The sequence below is a fragment of the Trachurus japonicus genome, chromosome 21 (genome assembly GCF_045865225.1).
Source record: "Trachurus japonicus isolate A0001 chromosome 21, Traja_1.0".
Classification (NCBI taxonomy): domain Eukaryota; kingdom Metazoa; phylum Chordata; class Actinopteri; order Carangiformes; family Carangidae; genus Trachurus; species Trachurus japonicus.
Window position 1 is genome coordinate 23,428,719 of NC_140927.1, and position 26,711 is coordinate 23,455,429.

Sequence of the window (26,711 nt, forward strand, 5' to 3'; positions counted from 1 at the left end):
CAGCGTTACAGTAACCTGCTATTTTGTAAATGAATGAGTTGCAACATGACGACTTCATCATGAACCATTCAGAAAGTCAGTCTTGATCATGTGATCAGTTATAGTTACAAGTTATTGGAAACAAGTGCACGACTGATAGGCCTAGTTTTCATTTATCTAATTTTGAGATCATTTGATTCAACAACCAAACAAAGTTTCCTGTAAATAGGACACAACCCAAAACCTCTAAAGCTAAAATCTGAGTAGACTACAAAGTCCTGAACAACACCCAGAGCCTCAGCTGCCAGCACTTACCTGCTTTACATAGTAACAAAGGCCCGATATGTAAAGAGTTTCTTTGCTCCTTTGTTTAATACATTTTAGCAGAAACTCAAGAGTCATATTTCTAAAAACACATTTATTTCTCCCAAAGGACGAAGGCTCATCTTTTAGCAGTATTTACATCATACAGTACCAAGTCAATATCTGTACAGTTCCCTCAGGTTGTCAAACCGCAGTGGTCAAACAATAAAGAGGACATAAGAGATGTGGGAAGGAGACCAGACAAAAACAAAATTAATTAAAAAATAATAATAATTAAATTACAAGAGAGGTTATGAGATGGTATGGTTCAAGTTTAGGCTTGTCCAAGACCTTTGTGACCATTAACACCATTAATGTACCGTTTATGTACCACTGGACAGCGTCCTGATAAATGATTGTAAACAGAGGGAGAGGATCTCTCCTCATTCGTCTTCCAGCCAGAGACAGCGATGATGGATGTTGCAGTGATAGAAATGTGCGGCTTCCTCACGTTCTCGTTTGGTGTTTACTGTGAAATAGATGATTGGGGCTGTTCAGCATCACATCCCAGTGATTCCTGCTTTACAAAAAGGGGTAGTAATGACGACCCTCTTAGAGCACACACATACACACATAAGCACCTGTTTCAAACAAGTACACAATCACTTGCTTACAGATGCACTCTTGCCCTCGCTCACACAACCAGGCATAAATTATGTATGTGAGTGTATGCATTTCACACACACAGTGCAAGCAAGTCCACACATGTACATGCTCTTTCTCCTTTCAGAGCTCCAGATGGAGACGGTGCACAAGAGCCTCACAGGTTGGTCTCATCCCACGTTGGGTCATTCATGCTCTTTAAAACCCTCCTTACAACCTTTTCCAGATCCTTCCGAGCTCTCTGCTCCTCTTCCAGTGACCTCTTCATCTTCTTATTATCCTGTTGTGAAAAAAAAACCCACTCATGTAACTCGTGTTTTTGTAAAACACATTGAGAGAAGGTATTTCGCCCTGAAGCTGAATCTAACATAAAACCCTAACCCATTAAAAAAAAAGTTATTTCAAATCAATTTGAATTCCTCTTAGCTGATATTACAGTACGCCCTTCATGTGACTCAGATAACATTTGCTTTTTCTAGATTAACTTGAAGTTTTATGTTCAATAAATCACCATCACGATCCGTCATAAAACACTCACCTGTTTTAGCTCCTGAACCTCGTCCCTCAGGGCGTACACCACGTCCACCAGGCTCCTTGAAGACAGGCAGATTTACAGGTCAGCACTCAGGCCTGCTCATTACAGGATACGTACACTGCACAACTCTCAAGGTCCTCTGTTATTTTTGCAAATAACTGTTTTTGTCCCACACTCACTTACATGAGGAATAAACTTGACAATCAGTAAGGGCAGGAGGAACAATTATATGAACAATTCAATGTACAAACATGTTGTTTTGTGACGCACTTGATCAGATGTGAGCCTACCCCCCTGAGCTCAGAGCAGCATAAACCAAAAGCAATACATTTGACTTATTTTACTAAATAATAATAAATAATTCTGGTTATATAATACATTCCCTCAATGTCGATAAATCTAATGAACAAAACAACAATTAACAACACATTTAAATAAAGGGAGACCTGGCATAACTGATTGTTATTATGTGCTAGATGAATATATCTTTACTTAATCACAATACTATAATTAAAACATCCCCATTCTTTACGTGGGATTAACATTAGGTGTAAAAACAATGACTCAGGAATAAAGAGAAGCACATTATCTTACTTTTCTTCTGCTGCAGTTCGTCCGTTGCGACTGCGATCCTCCACAAGGACTTTCTCCTCACCAGGGATGATCACATGCAGCCCCGTCTCCGTCCGCGGCCCTGTTTTCAAAACACAAGAGCACTCAGCGTTTGGCGCTTGGCTTTGTCTCACCTTGTGTAAGACGAGTCAGTACTGAGTCATCTCCAGTACATTACTTTTCCAGACCACAGTCTAAACTTCTATATTGGAGAGAGAGAGCGACAAAGAGAAGCAAATATACACCACAATTGGCGTTAGCAGCAGTGTGTGTTAGTCATGCACAGAGACGATATCAGACAACAGCCAAAAGAAAGGTGAAAGGAAATGAGAGGCTGTGGAGATATGTGGTTAAAAAAAAGAAAGAAAAAAAAGACCCACACAAATCCCTCCATTCAATCACAATACAATTCTCCTTCGACCTGAAATTAATGAGAACTCCACCGTCCTCCCCAAATGAAAACACACGCCAGACAATCGCATCTGCAGCCCTAACAAACCACCAGAATGCCAGCGTCTACCAAATGACAGATTTATTCAAAACTCATAATACAGCGTTTGGGACTTGAACACTTCAGCAGTGTAGAACAAATACACTGAAGGCGCTGTTTGCAGACAAGACATGGTCACATGTGTGAACTGAGTACAGCATTAGAGCACACAGAGAGAAATGTTGGTCAAAGACAGTTAAGTCTCTTCACCCTGCCTGTCCCGTAGTTTGACATAGTTTTTTTTTTTTTTTATCACAGAATACACCTGTCACAAAGTATAGCACATGATGTAAGGACAGTGATATTCTTAGCTCAAATACTCATAGAAGGTAGAACGGGTTTCTTTTTCCTTGTTCCATGACAACTAGTATTTACAGAAAGGGAAACTATGTGCTCTTCATATTTCAAGTCCACTCTGACAGTATTCTGAGGTTGAATGAATAGTTCACATACAAATGTTCCTATATAATCACAGCCTCTTTCTTCTTTTTTTTTAAATTTTAATTTATTTTTTTTTACCCTCAATGCTTTCAAAACACCGAAGGTGAGCATTTACACTACGAATGAGCATTTTACTTTACAGTAACACTGAATACTTAAGTCTACCTTTAGGACTATATCATACACACTCTAGGTAGACGACAAAAAGTACAGAATTTAACAGATTCCAACCCTCCCGCCCCTCCCACTGGCCCGTTACATGATTGTGCAAAATAATCCAAACACTTCATGTTATAATTTCAGTGTAAACTTTGATACAGACCAATAAAATGTTTTTAAAAAAAAAAACAAAGAAGAAAACAAATGATTCTCCCAGGGATCATTTTGTAAACATTGACATACAGAAGAACATATAAATAAAAAAAATGTCTGTATACAAAATAATGAATACAATAAAGAAATCATTTCGGAAACATTAAACAGTACTGTAACTTGGACCGATATATTCCATATGTCACTCACATTGCTTACTGTAAGAGGAGATAGACTCTACGTGGATGCCAAACTGTACTTTTAATACCAACACTGGAAAAATACTTCTTCATAAAAATAGTCATCAATGCACGATACGGTACGGGAAGACTCACAAGCCGGACGGCACACCAGGGACGTCCGGTTTATGAGGCTGTAGCACATGTACCAGTTTGTTAGTGACACAAGCGATGTTTCTTTTTTGACGCTACGTTGCCCCACGTCAGCAACAACTGCTACACCTTAAAGAAATAGTTAAACATTTTAGAAAATTGACTTGTATGCTTTCTTGATCGATACCACTCTCACATCTGTACAGTAAATAAATATATCTTAGTGCACCTGCTAGTCTCGCTAATTCAAATTGATGAGTCGTTTTCTGTTCTCCTGGTGCATTGCTAGAGGATTAAAGCATGAAGTTAAATGTACTTACAGATGAGAGAGAGGAATCAATATAATACAGCAAGAAAGCTATTAGCGTACTGTATTTCCTAAAATGTAAAACTATTCCATTAACAAGCAGGAGACATGTTCCTATCAAACCAAAACATTCAATTCGTATAACACAACTGTAGCGGTATGAGGTTGTAGTTTACAGTTGACCATCCGTGTGTCTGACTGGCATGCTATGCTTGGTTCTATATGATTCTCTTTTTTTTATTTATTTCATTAATGGAGTAACTTGTGAAAACATATTGTAAATGCAACCCTGTGGAACCACTGACAGACAGCAACATTACTGAATCTAAGATCAGGCTTTAAAGGATGATGCTTTGGAGACTACACAATACAGTAAATGATTAAAATGTTAACTTAAAAGGGCCAGTTCACCAAAAATACAAAAAAAAGAATCCATAATATTTCACTTCACTCTGGTGGTATGGTCTAGACATGCTGCTAAAGCTTTTTGCCTCCAACTTCATACAATGGACATGACTGAAATTTCATTTGCTTTGTCCAGATTAATTTAAAAGAATCCCACATTGTGTCCAGACTGAACACCCATTAAACTATTTCCATACAGACATTTGTTCAGAAGTGCAGTGAGATTACCCAAGGTAATGGAACAATGTTTCTGCAAAGATTTATTCTTTCAAAATGTTTTTTTTTTACATTTTTTTTAAAGATTGTGGCTGTCACATTTGAATCCCATTCACCTAACATTACAGCAGAAGAAGAAATCTCTAAGATAAAATCTAAAAGACCAGGACAAATAAAACAAGATCTATCTGTGCAGCCAGACACTCCAGAGGGAAGTGAGAAAATGTGTCTTTTGTAATGTGGGTGAACAGACCCTTAATTCACCGTTCCTAGTCCACTAGCTTTTATTCAGTTTGTAAAAGCCTGACTAGAGTGAGTTGTATGTGATGATCTCCTCTTTCTGTAGCAGCAACTACGGACTGAGTTTCGCAAACTATTGAAGGTTAGCAAAGGGCTTTGAGTATTCAGCAGTGGTCTGGTTGTGTTGAATAGAGCTCTGCTTAGGGCTGGCAACATGAATTGAGCTTCAAATTATGAAAACAGCAATGATAGAAAATGCTAAGAATTTGGATTTTAAGATTTGCATGCTGCTACTGTATATTATCAGGCAGCTTGGGGCACATGTGCCTGAATCTGTGTGTGTGCGTGTGTTGCATCTGTGCTATGTTTGAGCATACATACTCTAAAAACACATACTGGAGAGAATTAGTACATGGTAAATAGAATATACTCGTTCCTGAATTACATCTGAATATCAGACAGGAAAAGCTCAGTCCCCATCTCTCCCTCCCCCTGGGTCTCCCTCCCCCCCATATATTCCACTCCGACATCCCTCTGCTCTCCGCTAAGAGAGGCTGCCACACTTATGGTCAAACAAGGGGAGTGGTCACATTCAAGATAAATTAACAAGAATTATCTAACACTTACTGCATGACAACTACAGAAAGAGAGGAGGCACATAAAAGGGAAAGTGGCAAAGGCAACAGGGAGATGCTTTAAACATCTTCAAACAAACTGTTGAAAAATAAATAAATAAACTAAATAAGTTAACAAAAGAATGAACAAATATATAATATAAAATAAATAGATAAATTAAAAAAAGTCTAGTTTCCTTTAATACATTGAAGGTAAAAGAGGTAAACGTGCTGTACGTTACATTACAGTACAGCATGGCAGTACTGTACGTTCTTTAGTTCTGGTGAGAGATGCAGCTCTTTCGCGGCACCGAGCCCATCCTGTAACTGTGAGTGGTCCAGATGGAGTCATAGTCAGAGTCCTCCGAAAGGTCAGAGCTCAACTCTGGCCGCGACACGCTGCTACGGCGGCCCGGCGAGTCCACGCAGGACCGGTCCACGTCAGCCAGCACGTGGTTGTGCATCAGATCGGTGCCCTGCCAGGCTGGTGGAGGCGAGGGCCGAGGGGAAGGTGACGGTGCAAAAAATGTAAAAAGGGAGGAAATGTTGGGGGGGGGGGGGGGCGAAGGAAGAGAGATGACGGTGCGGAGGGAAGACGAGGAGGAGGAGGAGGAAGTAGCGTACGCAACACGCAACAAATGCCAAATCATAAAAACCAATGAGAGATGGAGGATGAGATGTGATGAGATGATGGAGAAAATCAGAATACATGGAGAAAATTTGTTGTCACGGTATGGAGATGAAAATAAAAGTAAAGAGGGAAAACCAGGTCGACCAGAGCAATGCCAAAGAGTGAGGAGTGGAGGAGAGACAGAAAGAAGAGAAGATACTGTTAGAAGGATCAGCTCAGAATACAAGTGTTAAAGAAAAGCACTGAGTCACAGATCACAGATATAGTCATTAAAAAAGACAGGAAGCACCCGTATGAACCTCTCTTCTTCTTCTGTGCATGCACATGTGTGAGTCACAAACATTCTGTGTTTTCTTACTGGAGTTCAGAGTCTGTCTGGTCTTGGCGCTGGTGCAGTACGCCTCGATAACTTTCAGGATCTGGGCGTCTTCTTCCAGAGCAGCTGTACCTAAAGAGCGAGAGGAGTGGAAAAACATTTCAGAAACAACCTCATTCTCTGTTCTTCTAACATGAAAAAGATCTCACTATCGGTGGCTTTGACTTCTGTTTTAACAATTGTCTGAAGTGCATGGTGCAGGTGCATCCAGGCATCTTTTTTGTTATGTTAAAGGGATAATTCAACATTTTGGCAAAATGACAAATTGGCCCATTGTCATAATCCCTATAGTTTTAGGAGTAGGTTCGTTACTTTGGTGGAAGCTATTTTTAGGTTAGCAGAGCAGAGCTGCGGGCTGCTCAGAGCTACACTACGGAGGCTAATGGGGGCAGTTTTTAGCGAGCAGTCTCTGCATTTACCTCGACAACAACTCCGTCTTGTGACGTTCTGTTATTATCTCATAGCGTGGTGAATGTGCAGGTCACAAGTTGTCCACCAGAGCGTTTTGGAGTTGTTGGATTGTGTATTTGATGAGTTTGAAGAGGGAAACCTAGAAATTCCATGAGCCTCCGTAGCGTAGCTCTGAGCAGCTTGCGGCTCTGCTCCGCTAATCTAAAAATAGCTTGCACCGACAATTAAAGGTAACTAACCTACTGCTATGACTATAGGGATTATGGCAATGGGCCAATTTGCCAAAATGTTGAACTATCCCTTTAACAACAGAAAAAACAGCCGCAACAACATGTTTCAAAAAGGGTTTGGGGAATTTTTGCCATTAAAGAGAGAGGAGAAGTTCAGGGAGAAAAGGGGGATGACATAACAAAGGCCCACAGATAGGATTCAAAGCCACGGCCACTGCAGTTAAGACAAAGCCCAAGTGGCAGCCGCTCCACCAGGTGAGCCATCGGGGCGCCCCTGAAATCATGCTCTTAATTATTAATGGGAGTGTTTCAGGTATAACATCAGATAAAATCAATCACAGTGCCATCTCCCATTCCCTTTAAAAGCCGTGCAGAGTTTCACATTGAGTTAGATTCTGAGTGAATCATCACATTAAGTGTTATATGATGAGAGGTGTGAATAACCTTTTCAGTTCATGATGCTAATGGATGGAAACACTGGTGGATTTTTCCAGATAGTGAGAAAGAAACCTCATGTAAGAGACACCCAAAGCATGGTTTGACCCTCTCTATTGTAATGTCCCACAATCTAAAAACATTTTCAACACTCTCTGCTTGTGTGTAAAAGGAAGTGTGTGTTCTTTGTGCCAAATATTATTCTCTTGACAACACACCTCTTAGAATAACAGTAAAACACTGCACCACTGACTGAAGACCAGGGTTTTACTGGTCTATCCAGGAATCTTTCTTCACTGCCTAAACATAGCAACGCTCCAACAATGTATTTTCTGTTTAACTAGTGTGAGCACAGGACGGGAAAATGACAACTATGACTCTGAACACACTTGCATTATTGTGCGCTGCGCTGTTTTGCACCAAATGTAAGATAGGACCCTTCAATTAAAAAAGGAAAGACTTTGAACTTACTCTTCCTCAAGGCAAATTCCTCCTCAGACTGTTTCCTCTCAGGTTTGCGCTTGGGAAGAAGTTTCTTGACACTCTTAGGACTTTTACTAAGATCCTGTGAATGAAATAAAAACAGAAAATAAGAATTTGAAAAATCAACATACAGCACGTTAAACACACTCACACTGCCCCTTTGTTCCAGAAACTTCAGATTCTCAACATTTATAACATAAATACATATCAAGTGTTTCTTTTTACATATAAAGCATTACATGAAGTGAATATATCTGGTCACTTTAAAGATTATTTTAGACCAATCTGAGAGGTTCACTCTCATTCAACTCAACAGGCATTGCATCATCTTCATCCCCCTAAATGTCTCACTTCCAGTGGTCAGTTATCAATTCAGTACAAAGATGCAATACTGTGGAATAGATACTCCCATCTAGCAAATAAATGTACTGTACATAAGTGAAATGTTTCAATAGGTGTTTAAAGAAATATTTAATTGCTCATCAGTAACTTATTCAGTATTGATGTTCATTTTCATTTTTGTTTTGTTTCAGCTTTCTTTTATTTATGAGCATATTTTTCTTTGACATTAGTGTATTTCTCTGAATGTTGTAATATTTTAATTTCTTATGGGCAGAGGCTTTACATAAGATCTTTTTTGCCTCTTCCTACACTGTATCTATGTATACTGTATATATCTGTGTCTTTTTGTTTGCTTTGGTGCAAAATAAATTAAAACTTAAAAACTAAAACTCAAGCCGAGTCCCTCACCTCCTTGTAGCAGAGGGCAGCAGAGGGCCGTAGAGGGGGTGCGGGCCGCAAGCAGCTCAGGCTCCACGGTTTGGGGGTGTTGGGTGGTTCCAGTGGACCCCACATCAGCGTGCTGTGAGAGGTGCCATGGGAGGAGGGGTGAGGCAGGGTGTGGTAGGTGGGGGCTACTGTCATGCCCCTCCCCTCGGCATGCCGGGACGGGGTGAGGGGGTGAGACGGAAGCTGAAGGACAAAACAATGAGGTTTGTTTAATGGACAGTTCACTGCTGATTAACAACTGATGATCTATAATCACTGTGTGGTTCAACAGGAAGACACACTTTACTCAGGCTGTAGTAGTGATTAGTAAAATCTAAATCTATGGTGCACTAATCTTAAAGGGATAGTTCAACATTTTGGCAAATTGGCCCAATCCCTGTAGTTTTAGCAGTAGGTTCGTTACCTTTATTTGTCGGTGCAAGCTATTTTTAGAATGGCTGAGCAGAGCCGCGAGCTGCTCAGAGCTACGCTACGGAGGCTAATGGGATTTCTTGGTTTCCCTCATTAAACTCATCAAATACGCAATCCAACAACTCGTGGACAAGTTGTGACCTGCACATTCACCACGCTATGAGATAATAACAGAACGTTACGATTACGAGACAGAGTTGTTTTAGAGGTAAATACAGAGACTGCTTGCTGAAAAACTGCCCCCGACGGGAACGCGCATCAGCAGTTTTGCATGAATTTACCTCGAAAACGACTCTGTCTCATAGCGTTTTATTATTATCTCATATCGTGGTGAATGTGCAGGTCACAACTTGTCCACGTGAGCGTTTTGGAGTTGTTGGATTGTGTATTTGATGAGGGAAACCAAGAAATCCCATGAGCCTCCATGGCGTACGTAGCTCTGAGCAGCTTGCGGCTCTACTCCGCGGTTCTAAAAACAGCTTGCACCGACAATTAAAGGTAACGAACCTACTGCTAAGACTATAGGGATTATGGAAATGGGCCAATTTGCCAAAATGTTGAACTATCCCTTTAAATTCAAACAGACCACACTTTGTGCTCATGATCGATTGTTACCCTGTGACCCAATTAATAATCTGGCAACTGTTCTCAAAATGCAGAAATGTAGCTACAGCTGTTAGATACAGACAGATTATCATGACCAAACAATCTGAGGAGAAACTGTGGAAGCCTTTGTTAGTTTCACTGTACACAGAGAAAAATGTGGTTAAGTTTCACTTGTTTTTGTAAAATGCAGCTTCCTTAAAGAAAGGTTAGCTTCAGTGGTGGCACATGAACGAACAAATCAACAATATACATTCAAGTTAACTTGAACTAACTTGAGCATCCTTCAAATTTGGTTTTACCATAACTTCTACCAACGCAGTCCTACAGAGAGTGTTTTCGGTCATACACAAGGTAACATTGTTTTTTTCTGATGGAGTCGAACACTGTAGAGAAATTCATCCCTCAGTAGACCAGATGTCCTATTTCTATACCCCTGACACATCCTCCAGCACCTCCTGGGGATCCTAAAGCATTCACAGAGCAGACAGGATATGTCGTCCCCTTCTCCCACTGGACATTCCCAAAAATACCTCATGATGTGGAGCAGCAAGTCCCTCACACTGACGTCCTGCAGATTGATTTCTGCCTTTTAAAGTTATTTTTCAGACAATTATGAAAGTGCCACAGTGGAGCCCGGCACAAATGCAAGTGGCCTACTGCAGATAAACTGATCGTTATTGTTGATTGTTCATTCAAGGGCCAGAGCTGAATGTTTATTAAGTGCAATTGTGTATTTTACAGCCGTTCTAGTGAGAAAATAAACCACTTCACACGAGGCTGTACACCCATTTGAGATGATTGCTATGCGCTGTGTGAACCAGCCTCTCAGGTCATATTGATTTTTGGGTAAACACTGTAAAATTGGCCAGAAATCAACATATACACAGTATACTCATAGTTATATTTACACAACACTGGGAATGAAATGAATAGAAAGAAAATCATCTGTATGTAGGTCTGTGATCATTAGCTCCTGACCGTGTGGCAGGGAACGGTGAGGGGTTTGTGGCTGGGCGCTGTGGCTGTGGTGTGTTTGATCTGTCTGGTCAGGTGCTCCACCCAGTCCTGCAGGTCCTGCTGGTTGGTGCACACCACCTGGAGACGGTCAAACATGGTGCCTGTGGGGACAGAGACAGAGACAACGTGTTACATATAGCGAAATCAAACCCTTACATTTTTATCATCTCATGTCGACAAGTGGCAGCGGCTGATATTTCAACGAGGGGAAGCTCATTTTTGGCCTACATCATAAAATGTGTCCATTTATTTACCCCAGCCTATAGTTTACAGTATGCATGATCAAACAAACTAATGAAACCATATTAAACTTGAACAAGGAAATGTGAGAATTATGTTAAACCGAAACAAGAAAATGCTATGGTTATGTTTTATTTATAGTCTAAGATGTGTAGAATGGTAATGGGCTATATTGCCGAGCAAATACCAAGAACTGAGCTGCAGTTTGTCAGTTTGCAAAATCCGAAATGGGACTAAATTCGACAATCCTCTATGTTTCAACATAGCTGTCAATCAAAAGGGGATTCAGCCTTTAGACAGATCCTCCAATCATCATGCAAAAGCCCAGCGTTCAGAGCGTCCTGCGAAAAAAAGCTGATTCTGTTCTAACGCATTCTTAGTCAATGAAATGTAAACACAACAACAGTTCATATCTGACATTGACATTTGACCATTTATTTTTTTGACATTTTAGAGGAAGCAGAGCCTTTCCTTGCAGACTTACAGCAATCGCCTCTGATGTAGACTTACCAATGAGCTCAAAAGCATTTTTATGAGCTTCACAGTCTTCTAGTTTGGTCACCGTCATCGTGGCCAAGGGCAGTTTTCCCTGCAAATTAAAAGGGAATCAACAGAGCAGACACAACACATGAGAGAAATGACCTTTCATCCAATATAACGTGTTTTGAACTCTTGAGTTTTAACATTATAGAGGGAATGGCTGAGGAGCATTAGATCCTATTTATCTGTGTTAATTGCTCACCTGGAATATGAAGCCACTCATTCTGGGGCTGGCGGACAGCATGAGGAGGACGTGGGGGAAGAGCATGAGGTACCGCTCGTTCTTCTCCTGACAAACAGGAAGAGGTTCAGGACAGAGAAATAAATGAATACAAGAAATGTTCAGATCAAAGATTCACAGAGTTTGATCAAATCTAAACAAACTGGCAGCTTTTCCTCACTTTGAATGTCTGACGTGTACTTTGTATTTTAATATTTGTTTGTTTTCACTGTTTTTATTGTTGTTTTCTTCCTCTTCCCCATTGTTGGTTCTTTTTCTTTCTTTTCTATTATATGTATTGTAGTGCTGTTTTAAACCGTTTTTATGTAAATGGGACTACAGATGGAAATTAGCATTTTAGCTACAATTTGGCATATTTACATACTTGTATGTCCATCAATGTGCACTGTCCCATCTAAATAAACAACTAAATACAAATACAAATAACTGCTTATACGTATTAACAGTTCTTTATATCTCTGATGTCCCATTAAATGCTTTATGACTCTATGATAAAATAAAAATGACAGCCTGTTAATATGAATTACTTAAATGGCAATGGAAGCACTGTAATTTATGCACTGTGATGTTAAATTCATATCTTGTGACTGAATTACAGAGTGAGGGAGGTAGAAGTGTTCGTACCTCTGAGCCAGGACTCTGGACTAAGACCTGGCTCATGTAGAGCACAGAGCCCAGGGTCTTGATGTCGTCCCCCTCCCACAGCCGGATGGACTCGGTGAGAATCTGCAGCTCCAGCTCTTTACGCTTCCGCACCTCCTGGCACTGAGCCTGGCATGATGGGAAAACACAACTGCTCAAAGGTCTGCTCTCAATCAAGTCTTATATTAAGTCTTGGCTACATGTTTTCAACTTACAGACAGATTTTTGAAAGACGCCATGCACTTCTGAATGTCTGGTCTGTCGGGGTAACTCTCCTGAAAGACGAGAAATATGTTGGTTGTCACAACATTACGTCACATCTGGATTAAATGTCTATGTATACACACACACACACACACACACACACACACACACCTCCATGTGCCTCTCCAGCTCTTTCAGTAAGGTCGGGTATTTGTCGATTCTCATGAAGGGTTTACTGAGGCCGGTGGTCAGGGTGAGGATCCCGGGACTGACTGCACCCCTCCCCTCCATAAACTCCCCCAGTGCTTCACTGCAACACGAAGAGAGAGACAGAGACAGAACATAAATGATTTATCTTATCTGGCAACCTTAATGATACTGCAGTGATTTTGAACAGTTTCACAACAGAAATCTCTTTTTGCCTCTATTATTTATCTTACATTGATTTCTAAAACAGTGGAAGATATGGACGTCAGATGTGTTCATGCCTTTATAATGAAGAGTTAATAGGGATGGACTGGCTAATTAGTGAACACTTTCAGTATGAAAGCATGGTCACATACACAGATGGAGCTGTAACAAACTTGTTGCAGCAGATAGCTCATTCTGACTGATTGGCTATTTGTTCTATAAAATGTCAGACTATTGAAAACTGCCTTTCAGTGTTCTACTATTCCCTAAAGTCTGAGGTGACGTCTTCAAATGTTTGACCAAAGATAAAAGCATCAAATCTTCAGAGAAATGTTATGAAATATTATGATGTAAAATATCTCTCAAACACCAATATGTACCAAAAAGGAAAACTATGTGAAGATAAAGAAAACAGTTAAAGATACTTATAAAAGATATTTTCTTTGAAACACTGCAAATTATAGTTTTGAAAGATGACAACATATTTATAACAACACCTGTCACACGAATGTGTTACCAAATGTCATGGCTGACTGACAATATATAAAGAAAGAATCTCTTAAATATGATTAAAATGACTGATAATTAAATAACACAGCCAAGACTGACACAGTCCAGATGTGCCTCAGGTCAACGTCTACTGGCTCAATTATGGAGTATTCCTTAAATAGACATCTTCACAGGTCCTCTCATTCCCAAGTAACCAAGACTGTTGGCTCAAAATCAAATTCATCCTAAAAACACACAACCTGCTGCTGAACCGCAGGTAGGGGTGGGCGATATGGCAAAAATATCATATCACGGTTTTTGAAAAATAAAATAACGATCTCGATTTTATCACGATCTTAAATCTAAAATTGAAAAACAGACAGACAATTTAGGTCAAAGAGCCTCTCTAAACAAATTTTAATGGACTCTATGCACAGCTCCACTACTTCCTGAACTTAAGGCAGCTCCTTTATTTCCTGTCTTGCATTATTAGACAAACTGATTAATCCAGGTGTGTCTGAGTAGTCACAATGATCAGACACACCTGGATTAATCAGTTTGGGAGCTGCCTTTCAGAAATTCAGGAAGTAGTGGAGCTGTGCATAGAACCCATTTAAATAGTTGCAGTTTTGCCAATATGTGCAAGTAAACATACTGATAAAATGCACTCTTAATAAAAGGTGCCCCAGACGATCCTACGATCTCTGCACTTTGGCAGATCGTCTACACGCTCTAATCCTTCACGATTTAATATCGTCATATCGCCCACCCCTAACCGCAGGTGGAGTCCAGTTCAGGTGTTCAGGATCTGGTCTAAACCTTTGGACTTTTTCCCTCTTGCACTAAAACAGCTGGCACTGCAGTCTTTTTTTTTCCTTCCATTCACTCTCCTTCAGTTGTAGTCTATACAAATTAAAACACAGTCTCCACTGCAGTTGTGCTGATGATGGAAAGTAGACTGCAAAGTTTGCACTTTGTGTCCGTGTTAGCTGCCACAGTCAGCAAACAGCAGGTAACTACAACTGTGAAACAAAGACAAACTCCACAATATAAGCAATCTCTCTATCTCTGTGTGCAACATGAACATGAACATCATCTTCTTCTGACATGTGACAGGATGAAGACAGAGCTTACCTGTACTGGGTCAGCACATTCACTGCACACGGGTGGTTGGAGCAGTACCCCACATAAAGAGCTTTCATCTGTGGCATGAGGTTGAGGAAGAAGCCTCCCACCCTCTGCTGACTTTCTGGAAGCCTGAGGGGGGAAAAAAAGAAAAAAAGATTAGACATACTGATAAAAATACAACTGAGCAAACTCTCCCACAAGGACATTAGAAAACAGACTGGACCAGAAGAATCAAATGTGTGGCATGAGCTTAACACATTACAACATCACAAATATACACTCAGCAGGTGGTTTATTATTAGATACACCTTTCTAACTGCTCTTTAAAGGGAGCATAGGCCTCTGAGTTACAGATCTCGCACGATTTGCGCCGGCGTCAGTAATCGCACTGACGCCAGCGCAAATCGCAGCGAGATTTGGACGGACCAGGAAGAGGAGCTTCCGCTACAAACAAGCTTGAAATATAGACTTATTTAATTTTTTTCGGAACAATTTCGCATTTCGGGGCTTCAATACAAGACGGACATTACATACGAGCAGCATGGAGGTATTTGGATGTTTTTTGGTGTGTCTTTTTGTTACAAAGACAGTTGGTATCCATTTGCAACCGTTATATGGACATGCACTGCTACGCCAAGACCCCCTGTAACTCAGAGAAGCGACTGCTAGGCCTATCACACATGGCATCAACTCAGTGCATTTAGGCACATAGACAATCAGCAGAAGTTCAAACCAAGTATCAGAATGGGGGGAAAGGTGATTTAAGTGAATCTCCAGACCAGAGGGGCTGGTCTGAGCATTTCAGGAACTGCTGATCTACGGGGATTTTCATGCACAACCATCTCTAGACTTTACAAAAATAAAATTTAAAAAAGATTAAAGATCCAGTGAGCGGTAGTTCTCGCCGAGTGAAAACGCCTCGATGATGCCAGAGGTTAGAGAGGAATGGCCTGACTGGTTCAAGCTGATATAAAGGCAACAATAACCCAAATAACCACTTATTTCAATCATTACAACCAAGGTCTCCAGGAAAGCATCTCCAAAGGCAGAAAATGTCAAACACTGAATCTAAAGGGCTACAGCTCACCAAAATTTGGGCAATAGTGGTTTGGAGAAACGCTGTCTGTCTCGATTTCTGCTGCGACAGCTGGTAGGGTCAGAATTTGGTGTACACAACAGCATGGATCCATCCTGCCTTGTATCAATGGTGCTGGCGGTGTAATGGCTTCTTGGCCGACTTTGTGCCCCCTCAGTACCAAATGAGCATCATTTAAACTCCACAGCCTCCCTGAGTATTGTCGCTGACCATGTCCATGTCTACCCATCTCCTGATAGCTACTTCCAGCAGGATAACGTGCCGTGTCACAAAGTCAAAACCATCTCAAACTGTTGACAGACAAGGAGTTCACTGCACTCAAACAGCCTCCACAGTCATCAAATCTTAATCCAGTAGATTGAGATCACCTTTGGGATGTGACTGGGAGATTTGCATCATGGGTATACAGCAGCAAATCTGATGCTATCATGTCAGCATGGACCAAAACCTCTGAGAAACATTTCCTACACCTTGTTAAATCCAACGCAGTACAAGTAAATTGTACCTAACAAAGTAGACAGTGGGTGTATAATGCATAATGCTTTGTATTCCTCAGGCTTCAGTTTAATCCCATCCCTGTAGTACAGCCAACCCAACACTAGATGTCCCTCTGCTTATTATGAAACAGTCAGGATGCTGCAGTGGGGCTGTGTATGCATGAGGAGGGACTAACTTGGTGCACTCCTCCAGTGATTGGACGAGCATCTGCTGGAAGGTGCTGATCTCCTCCAGGTTTCCAAGAATCAGAGCCACATCCGCGCTGCTCAGCCTGCAGGAAGAATTGATAATGGAAAGAGGCAAAAATGATGACTATACTTATTTATTATCACTTATTATCTAGGAGACGTGTAAAATAAATAAATTTTAAAAAAAGCCAGGCACTTGATCCAAAAATCTGATTGATTGTGCTTCCCATTACACAACAGCATCACTAAAATAGCCTGGCTCTGGTTTGATCAAGCTTTATGTGTAAACAAGTCGTACTTGTCTATGTTCTGAAGAGGTCGCAGGTAGTTTGTCAGGAGGCTCTGCAGGTCCTTGGAATATTCTGTCTCTGTTTCCAAAATGTTTTGCAACACCTACAATAGAAAGAGGAAAAACATCTTTAATATTGAAAGAATAGCTGTGTTCTTTGTTAAGACTTGATTATCTTATGAGTTATTGCCACAGTTTTTAAACCATAAACAACATCATAACACAAATTTACAACATTATTAGGGATTAAGCGTTTAAAATGATCCTGCAGACTGGCAAAAGGGATCAACAGTATTGAATATGTGCTTCAATAAAAAAAATCTTCATGAACTTAAATTGTGTGTCTTCTACGGAAATTTAACACCTCAAGAAAGAAACTACAAGTCAGCTTCAGTTTATGCCAATGGAGAATCAGATGGTGCGCCACAAAACTGATAGTGGTGGTGAAATCATGCAAAGACTGTGTATATAACTAATAGGTTCTTCATCAGAGTGGCATTGATTGGTTCTGCACAAACATATGGCATCATAATAAAAATCAGAGGTGTGTGAGGCTACCTGACTAATTAACAGTGCCTTCACACTACAAGAAATACCTCGAGATGCCTCACACAACGTGAGAGTGTGTAAAAGAAAAAAAAAAAAGCGTTATTCCACTGTGCTCATTGTGCAACTGTGATCACAGCTTCGAGAAGGACACCTGCCCTCAGCCGCAGGAACATTTTCCAAGGCAATCAGTGAGCGTTTTAGTCAAGAGCACAGCAGAAAGTGTGTCAATGAGTTGTTTGGAGTACGCTGTGCGTGAAGAGGCCAGAGAGTTTTTATAATAGTACTCCATATGATTACGCGTAGGCAGGAGAATTTCAAATTGCTGAATGACAAAAATAACCCATGGATAGATACGGACAGAGATACAAAACAACGTGCACATAAACCTTTTCAATGTGGTGTTAGTGGAAAGAGAGAAGTGAGAAAGCAAAAAAAAGTTTAAATAGCATCCTTACCAGGTTATAATAGGTCTTGCTGATTGCAGAAGTGTCAAAGCCTTTAGGTGGACTCTTCAGGGTGCCAGACTTGGGCGATACTTGTTTGTCTGTGACCAGAAAGAACAGAAAAAGTCACACAATACTTAGTGACATGGAACTGAAACACCACAGTGTTTTAAAAACCGAGGCTCCTTCTTCCCAGGTCAGAAATAAAAAAATATAATTGACTGCATAAAGAAACGTCCCTCTAACAAATGCAGATTTTAGTGGCTGTAGTTTTCCTGCACATCTAAAGCACAAAATAGCTTTACACTGTTCTCATTCCACAGTAAGGCACATTTATATTTTCTCTATACTTCTCCTAATTCTTTATATAGAATAACATATTTACATGTTTGTGCTGACTCAAAGCAAAAGGATTGATGAGAACCAAAGCCGCTGAAAATATACGTCTCTAGGTCCGGTCCTTACACTCCTTAAATCAGTGCTAAATTGGTAAAGAAATAAATGTCGTTCAGACAGAGGATCAGATTTTGAGCTGCTGCCTCTCACCACAAGGCATCTCAACCAGTTTTACAAGCGAAAAAACAACAAACCACAGCGGGCCCTCGAGAGGCAGCAGATGTGGGGCTGTGCTATTGTCAGAGGGCCAGATGGAACAGCAATGACAATGGCAACTGTGATGTTGTCTATAATTTGGCCGTTTTGGTGGGAGAGACGTGAAAACGTCTGCTTGAGAACATGATTTAATCTGTCAAGCTGCTGTGTTCAGTCGAACGAAGCAGTCACTACACTGCTGTATTAATATCATGTGTAGTGAGTTGTGTAGGAGGGCGGAGGGATTGTCTCTGTAAAAATAACCCGGGTTAGTTATCAATATCATGACAGAAAGTTGTGTTCAGATCTCCGAGGTACCTACCGGAGCCTTTGATCTCACGGACATAGTTACTAGGAAACCAGCCAGTCTTGCCATTGAGCATCCCCTCCCACCATCCTCCATCCTCCTGTCGAGTCACACCGATGATGTCACCCTTAGCGAAGGTGAGCTCATCTTCGTTGGTTTGCTGGAAGTTGAAACGTGCCTTCACCAGCAGCTGCTGTCCGCTGTTCTCCGACATGTCCTGACAGAGGAAGAGGTGGACCGCCACGTTAATCCAGAGAAGCACATCAGAGAGATGAAAGACGACAGCATGATGATGACAGCACAGATTTGTTGTGAAACGTGCCGAAACATTGTGCAACATTAATTACTCATTACACATCATACTCAGTATTTCCATCTGTTTGAGACGACTATGTGCAAACACTTTTTGAGTAATAGTTGGCTGCTGTTCTCCTGCAAACTTTTCCATGTGTCCCATGTGTAACTAACAATAACTCACTTTAATTGGACTGAAGTGTGATTGATAGTTGTTGTGAAAAACAGCAGATTACTTATTTCTTACTCTAACTATAGAGTTCATATCAGAGGAAAATGGAGAATTAAAACACCTGCTGCAGTGCTGACTTGAAACTTGCATTGTTCCTGATAGTTAGCATTTAAGGAACCTTTACTTTCCTATTTCATATTGAAAATAATTCATCTGCCAATGGTATTAACGGCAAAAACCGGGTGTGAAAGCAGCTTTAACATGAGGTCTAGTGACACAAATGACTCACAGTGTAGTTCTGACTGCCTTTAATGCTGAGCTGAAAACAACGTGTGTGGGTGCGCGAGGTCTGTGACGAGCCATTTACACATTGTGACACAAGTGTTTGCATTAACAAATTGAAAACAGTAATTAAAGTATTTCTCGCTAAATGACGGGACTTGATTAACCATTTTGTATAATTAGCAGTTATTCATAATACTTGAGTCCTGTGACAAATTAATCAAAACACATCACAGGTTTTCGACAGTGTTTTTCAAACAGTGCCGTCAGTGTTGACCTCACCAGACTGCGAAACTGGTTCTGCAGCAGCTTGGAGGATCGGCCCAGCGAGGCCTGAGAAGACAGGGACTCAAATGACTTGATGCGGTGGGCTGAAGAGTGTCGGGCGCACACCGAATCACTGCCCACGCCGATATCTGTACAGGAAAAGGAGGGAATCCATAAATACACCAGACCTGGTATTTGCATTCAGCGCCCACACACCTACAAGTACACATATGTCTTTCACAAAAACACACACACACAACATAAAACTCACTCACTCACATTGCACACATTTTGACTAACCTGCAGTCACTTTATTCAGTGCAACCAGACTGCTCAGCACCTTTGCAAAGTTGAGTCCCAGCAGCAGGTCACTGGCCTCGAATGGCTGTGGGGGGGGGACAGAAAGGGGGAGAGAGTGGGTGACCAAGAGTCATCGATGAGTGCGTTTCCTCTTAAAAGCCGATCGCTAATTCCAGCACAGCAGGGCTGCATCATCACTTGGCCGCGCTTCAAACACTGAACAGTTGATCGATAACTCTTGTTATCTTTGACAGAAGTAGCCGGTGAAACACGCTACACGTTCAGTCAGTGGACACATGACTGCAGCAGATACACACACAGACAGCAGGGCGTTCAATAAAACTGTTTGACTCATGGGCATTACTGAGGTACAGAGCTCCTCTGACTACTTCACCAAGAGCAAAAGCATCAAAGGATGAGACTGGTCATATTCAAAGACCAAAACCAACAATTTATCCAACCAGAAACTACTGCCTGCAAAGCCAGACTTTTATTTCCAGGGGCTAAATTGCTTATTCCTGCTGCCCACTTTCATTACAAAGAACCTCACTACTGATAGAGCTTTTTTTTTTTTTTCTTTAGACTTTCATACAAAAACACCTGGGTCACTCTGTTGCTCATGATGATTCTTATGATGAATTTGGGCACTGTTTCAGTCAACTGCATCCTTTCTTGAGTCCTGGGGTCTATCAGCGCCAAATGCATTAACTTTAAGTGTTTGTTTGTTTTTTACAGTAGGCTATATTAAGTCCTGCATTGTTTACATTCATGTATGCTAGTAGCAAGACACTTCAAGCCTCTCTTTGCTGCTTTTTGATGCTGTATCCACATCACACTGGATGTAACATTAAAGAGACCCCGAGGAGTTTGCTTTTGGTTATAAAAGAGTCTCATATTACTAATGTGGACGAATCTACGTTACCCACACTTGTTAATTGGTCCAATTTCGATAAATATATCGTTTTGTCTTTATGGTTATTTTGATATTATTATTCAGTGGTCGACCCGCCCAGCATTTCCGAGCTGCCCGGCGGGTCATGCGAATAACGCTGCCAAATCACCGTTTATGGTCGGAACTACGACGGTATCTGATCGTCGAACCTCCGACTTTCATTCTTGATCAATGAAAACATTCTTGGCAAATGTTTACGCTTTCGTCCGTCTTGCACCGCTCATAGGAAATGTAGTGTGAAAACACTTCGCTTTCCAAAACTCCTCGTAGTCCCTTTAAGATGTGAACGTATTTACATCATCAGACAACACAAGGAAGTTGAATTACCACAGAGTTGCTGCAGCAATGGTTAAAAGGCCGGTGTACTGACAATATAACATAGCGGTTATCAGTTATACCAGGGTTTAATTACATTGATTGCTCTGCTTCAGACATGTCAGACAGTTTTTAAGCTTTCAGCACTACTATATTATTTACCAATTGGGAACTTGTAACTATTACAATAGGGCAGGGAAGTCTGAACCACTGATAAGTGTTAATGATTTTTTTTTTTCGTACGATCTGCTGAAAATAAGAAAAAGGTGGAATAAAGCCAGCCTTGTCTATTTAGCTGCAGGAGAAGTGCAAGCACTGTTTGTATCACTTTCAGCGTGACTGTCACTAGCCTCTTGGTTAGTATGAATGGCAGCGATTGTATCTGTGTTGATGACTGTAGTTGTCCTCTCTCTTCCTGTGTAACGGCTTCAGATGATTAGCTACTCCTGCCTCAGTTATATTGAGGGTGAGTAACTGTCAGATATGAGTCTCTTTCATCTTCCGCTCTGATTGCAGATATGTCCTCGGGGAGAATGTGAATGGCTGTTGAATGTGTGTTTGCAAAAGAGAGTGCATGTGTGTGTGTGTGTGTGTGTACAAGCTGAAAAGACTCGCTGTCCTTGGTGAGGTATTCATGTGAATGCACCCACTTCCTCACCCATCCATACTTTTCAGTCGGCTCCCATGATAACTGTAAAATGGGAGCTCGTCTTCCTACACCTTCAGAGGCAGCGTCTCCATTAAAAAACTGTTACACATCTCTTAACAGTGAAACAGAGCAAATGGTGCACATTAAACATTCATGCAGGGAGATAATGAACATTACTAGCATGACAAGCTCAGACACGTCTGCCAGCACGGGCCTCAGCATCACAGTCATGTAATGATCCCTAAGAGCAGGCTGAGACAATAGTGCAACACCCCTCTGTGACTCAGCAAGCTACAACAGCATGGCAAATCGCTCCCACACTTCTAATGATTGAGGAAAGAGTGTTTACATGTACGGGGAACTACAACTACTCCATGTACGCGCTGCTGTGTCGGAGTTGTCTCCATCCTGTCTGGGTTTATTTCTCTACAACAACCTGCTCGCTCTACACTGTCCATGTCTTATTGTATGTATGTATTCACAACAGTGACAGTGGAGACAATAAAACAAAAACAATAGGAGCACAGATCACAGCATTTCAGTTTGAAGGGTAGGTGTCACCACATTCATAATAGCCAGACAGCATTGGAGACATAGTCATGACTCATAAATACACAGATGAGGCAACCAAGTGGTTTTCTATCTAACTTAATACTGTGGCGTTCTCCTCAAACCAAGAACCAACCTCAAAACCTCAAACCAGCTAATGATGTGTCTCAGTTCTTAAAGACGAGACAAAAGACTAAATGCACCTGAGGCGAGAGAGACATCAAGATTACAGCCTGGACTCGTTTTTAGATTTGATTTGATGTATCAGCGTGGTCCGTTTATCTGTCTGAGGATGGCTGCAGTACAGACCTGCTGCTTGTGTCTGTGGGTCAATGGTTGTAGCCGATCATTGACTGTGATAAAAATAAGAGCAAACGCCTTCCATTTAGTTTTGATACTTACTCTTAGTGAAATAAAGTAGTGTAATTTAATATAAAAACAGTCCTTCATGTGTGCAGAGCTGCAGGAGTGCAGCAACGATTATTTTCATTGTTGGTCAGTTTCTCAATTATTTGTTCAATGCAATTCATCAGCTGATCGTTTGGTCTCAACCACAGTTTCCTCAATCCCAGAACGGTGTATTATTTAATGCAAGGGGAATAAACACATTCCCATTTAAGAATGGGATCTTTGCTTCAGAAGGTGGTGGAAATGATGAGCAAATATTAAAATGGTTGCCAAATTTTTATCTTGACTGTGTACCCAAATAATAGATTCATTGTTAGGTGTTAAAATTAAAAGGAAAAAGTCACAAATTAACCATTATCATTTCAGTTCATGATTAACACAGACAAAATGATTGACAGAGAAGTAATGGATGATAAAAGACACCTCCTAGTCGCACCACAGAAAATATACTCTGGCCAAAATACCTTACATGTCTACTGTGGTACACAATACAAGCAACACCTCTTGTTTTAATTTTTGATGGTTATGGATCCAAACTCTCCCATTAGTTGAGACAGATGGATCTGAGATTATACTGCCAGGGTAGATGGAGGGTATACGGTTACTGTGGGACCAGTGGGGTCATGGGAACGCTAAAGATCACTTCCTGTAGTCAAAGGCATTAGAGGTGAAGGGTCGGTACCAGCAGCTGCCTAAGTGTCAGATATGGTTTGAAGAGGTGGAGGAGGAGGAGGTAACATCAGATTTTAAAAAGGGGGTTAAACCCAGCTGAAATACACCAAGAAGACACGTCAAAACCCAGCAAGACCAGCACGTTGATGCTCAGCCAGACATCCTGCTTAACTCCATTAAAAAGGAGGTAGATCAGCACTGCAGCACAGCAAAAAGCACAGCGTCTATCTATCTATGGGTCAGTCTGTACGGCCGCTGCTCTAATCTGCGGCTGCGGCTACCTGGGTTCAGAGCCAGCACCGCTCTGGGCTCTGGAGAAGATCCATCGTCGCTCTACAGTACAGATGGTGAGCGGGAGGATTGCCATGTCCCAAACTACAATAATCCTTTCGCTGTCCAGTTCACTCAAAAACAAGTCACATACATTTTGAACCCAATGTCGCACGCAAAGGACCTGAAGACTCTTTGGAAAATACAGGAAATTGAGGGCAGTGTTGACACAGCACACAAAGGACGGTCATGTTGAGGAATCTGAATATTTGTTACTAAAACAAATTCCACATTAAAGCTCAACCTGTCCATGTATTTAACCAAAACAAACAGGTCTCTCACAGAAATATTAAACTTGATGGATGTCTTTTGCTTCCCTGACAATCCAGCCTGCCTGTAAACTACTAAACAGCATGATAAACACACTCAGTATGACAGCGCTCTGTCTCGGCCCGTCTCCACCTCTTGTTCTGAGGCTGGAAGCTCCGAGGAGAGAGGCAACGCTGAGCCAAACACTGAGTCTCATTGTCAGACCCCGGGTGGTTCAATGACCCCTCTATGCACTGGCCAACAACACACGAGCCCTTAAACAGCACGCTGTCCTCAATTTGCTAAAAGATTATGGAGATATATTCTCATCATTAACCCAAACTACTTGGATATTTCTACACAGAGCTGCATGGGTGAGGTCTAAATCTGTGTGAACATGTACAGACTTCACACTTTATAACAATAAGACAGTATAATTACCATGTCAGGACTAGACCTACTTACATAACCATGGCTCTATGTTGCTTGTCCATAGCTGCAGTGGCTATTTGCTTTTTCCAAGGTTCAAATCTTTCAGTGTATATGAGCTGCTGCTGCTGCTGGTGACAATAAAGCCACGCGTGAGCCCGAGGACAAAGCTTTGCATTAATTAGCCAGCGTAAACATTGCCATGGCGCATCTAGATTTACGTTGGGACATGTAAACAGGCCACAGTTTGATACGTTTTAACTCATTCGTGTCGGTTGTAAGTTGCTATTGCGTTGGAAATGTTATCTCCAGTGGACGGGCGAGCGAGGCTTCTCTCGTACCGGGCGATGGGTGATTGTTCTCGGGGCTGCTAGTCCACTCCTCCTCCCCTCTCTCTCCCTCTCTCTCTGTCAAGGGGGCTGCCGTCCGTCCGTCCACTCCTCCATGAGCCCATTGTTTATTGTACCACCACTCTCCTCTTTAAACACACACACTAAACTTCACATTTCAACCGCAGCAACCCTGCCTTTGGTTTCCAAAGCAAAACGGGACCAAACATAAAAAAAACAAGAGAGAGAAGCCACACCACTCACCTCGACGCGGAACGATGTGCAGCCCTTGAGGAACTCCTTTATGTTGCTCAGACACTCGCCGTCGTTTTTCGGCTCCTGGTAGATCTGGAAAAGACGGACGGAGACGCTGGTTGGTTAGAGAGACACACTCGGCTCCTCTTGCTCCTGCGTGTTTTTGTTTTTTTTTGCAGTTCACGCTGAGGTTATGTGAGAGTTTCTTGGCCCTAAATAATACGACTCTTCTCTTCTACCGACGCGCATTCTACAGGCTGCGTTTGGTTTGGTTTAGCTCTGCAAGGGCCTGGCGCTCCGGGGAGGCTCAACACAAATCCCGCAGCGGGGAAGTGGAGGAGACTGTAGTATTGGGTCGAGGGAAATGACGTTGACAAATAGGGATCCCCCCATTGATGTTGCTGTGTAGCCTATGGGTGCACTGCTTGTGTCATCATAACATTTCCTTTAACAAAACCGATAGGCTATACAGTTAAATAATAAGCAAACTTATCATCACTGATAATAAATACCTACTGCAACAACATGAGGAGGAGCTATAGGCTACAACCCCTCGTGCTAAATCAATACCGCTGCGACAGTGTCAACAACAATAACAAATGAGCTGGCACCATAAAGACTGGGTTGACAGGTATTACATAAATACATAATGACTGAACTCTGAGTTATTGTGTGAGAAATTAAACACATAACATTAAAAAAACAACAACACAGTATTTTTTGATAAGAATCTAGGCTATTGATAAATTCTGATCATGACAAGGATCAATCATCACTGCTCTCAGGTTGAGGAACTATAGGAAGCCACTATATATATGGGTCATTCTTCAACTACGGGCAAATTTGGTCTTGAAAATTTTAGAAAATCAAACATATATTTTGAGAAATTTTTTCAGATATTTTACTGTTCAGTTATGTATAGAAACACATTCTGATAGCTGTTGTGATAAAATTATTTAGATAATATAAGATTTTTGACATTTTAGTCTAACATTAAGTGGAAAGCGTCATTTCCGTCACACCACAAAAAAGTTGTTTTTCCAAACAAAATTATGAAAATAACCAATTTTTCAGAGCATTTATGGAAATTTCAGCTGCATAATTTCCAAAACTGCAAAAATATTATTAGTTTGACTTCTAATTTTTATTAATTTTATGTGAAAATGTATAATGTGGTGGAAATGACAATGTGTGGTGGAAAGGACTTCACGTGTTGGAAATGACATTTGACATACAAATTGCTGAGTCACCTCCAAAAAAAAGTGATGGAAATGACTGTTGTGGAAATGACATTCTGTCACATTTTAAAAAAAAAATCTCATGCTATATTGGCATGATGATCTCAGCTTTAAAGCTATCAATAAATGTACACAAAATACACAAAATCAAATATTATTTTTTACATTATTTGTACATTCAAAGGAAATATGAGCTGTTTGGAAATGACGACCAATAAACATACTCTTTGTTTTGACAACATTAAACCTTGATTTTCTCTACTTTCAGTTCCTTCCAGGGAGCCAACTCTGCTCTCCAGCCATGTGCTCTCCTAACAAAGACTGTTG

The 26,711-nt window shown here is 41.1% G+C and overlaps 1 protein-coding gene across 1 annotated transcript in view; it reads right to left on the bottom strand.

Annotated features, from left to right (window-relative positions):
* Window positions 1-382: 382 nt before the first annotated feature.
* arhgef7a (Rho guanine nucleotide exchange factor (GEF) 7a) overlaps window positions 383-26,711 on the bottom strand; it is a 30,107-nt gene continuing 3,778 nt past the window's right edge. The window contains exons 3-22 of the mRNA XM_085764321.1: window positions 25,156-25,239; window positions 20,010-20,094; window positions 19,725-19,858; window positions 18,710-18,911; window positions 17,809-17,897; window positions 16,814-16,908; window positions 16,503-16,598; window positions 14,740-14,862; window positions 12,877-13,015; window positions 12,717-12,776; window positions 12,484-12,630; window positions 11,821-11,907; window positions 11,589-11,667; window positions 10,800-10,939; window positions 8,766-8,987; window positions 8,004-8,097; window positions 6,439-6,528; window positions 2,075-2,174; window positions 1,484-1,538; window positions 383-1,225 (exon numbers count right to left, since the gene is read on the bottom strand). Coding sequence (XP_085620447.1) covers window positions 1,103-1,225; window positions 1,484-1,538; window positions 2,075-2,174; window positions 6,439-6,528; window positions 8,004-8,097; window positions 8,766-8,987; window positions 10,800-10,939; window positions 11,589-11,667; window positions 11,821-11,907; window positions 12,484-12,630; window positions 12,717-12,776; window positions 12,877-13,015; window positions 14,740-14,862; window positions 16,503-16,598; window positions 16,814-16,908; window positions 17,809-17,897; window positions 18,710-18,911; window positions 19,725-19,858; window positions 20,010-20,094; window positions 25,156-25,239 — 2,244 coding nt within the window. The 3' untranslated portion in view covers window positions 383-1,102. The remainder of the gene's footprint in view (window positions 1,226-1,483; window positions 1,539-2,074; window positions 2,175-6,438; window positions 6,529-8,003; window positions 8,098-8,765; window positions 8,988-10,799; window positions 10,940-11,588; window positions 11,668-11,820; window positions 11,908-12,483; window positions 12,631-12,716; window positions 12,777-12,876; window positions 13,016-14,739; window positions 14,863-16,502; window positions 16,599-16,813; window positions 16,909-17,808; window positions 17,898-18,709; window positions 18,912-19,724; window positions 19,859-20,009; window positions 20,095-25,155; window positions 25,240-26,711) is intronic.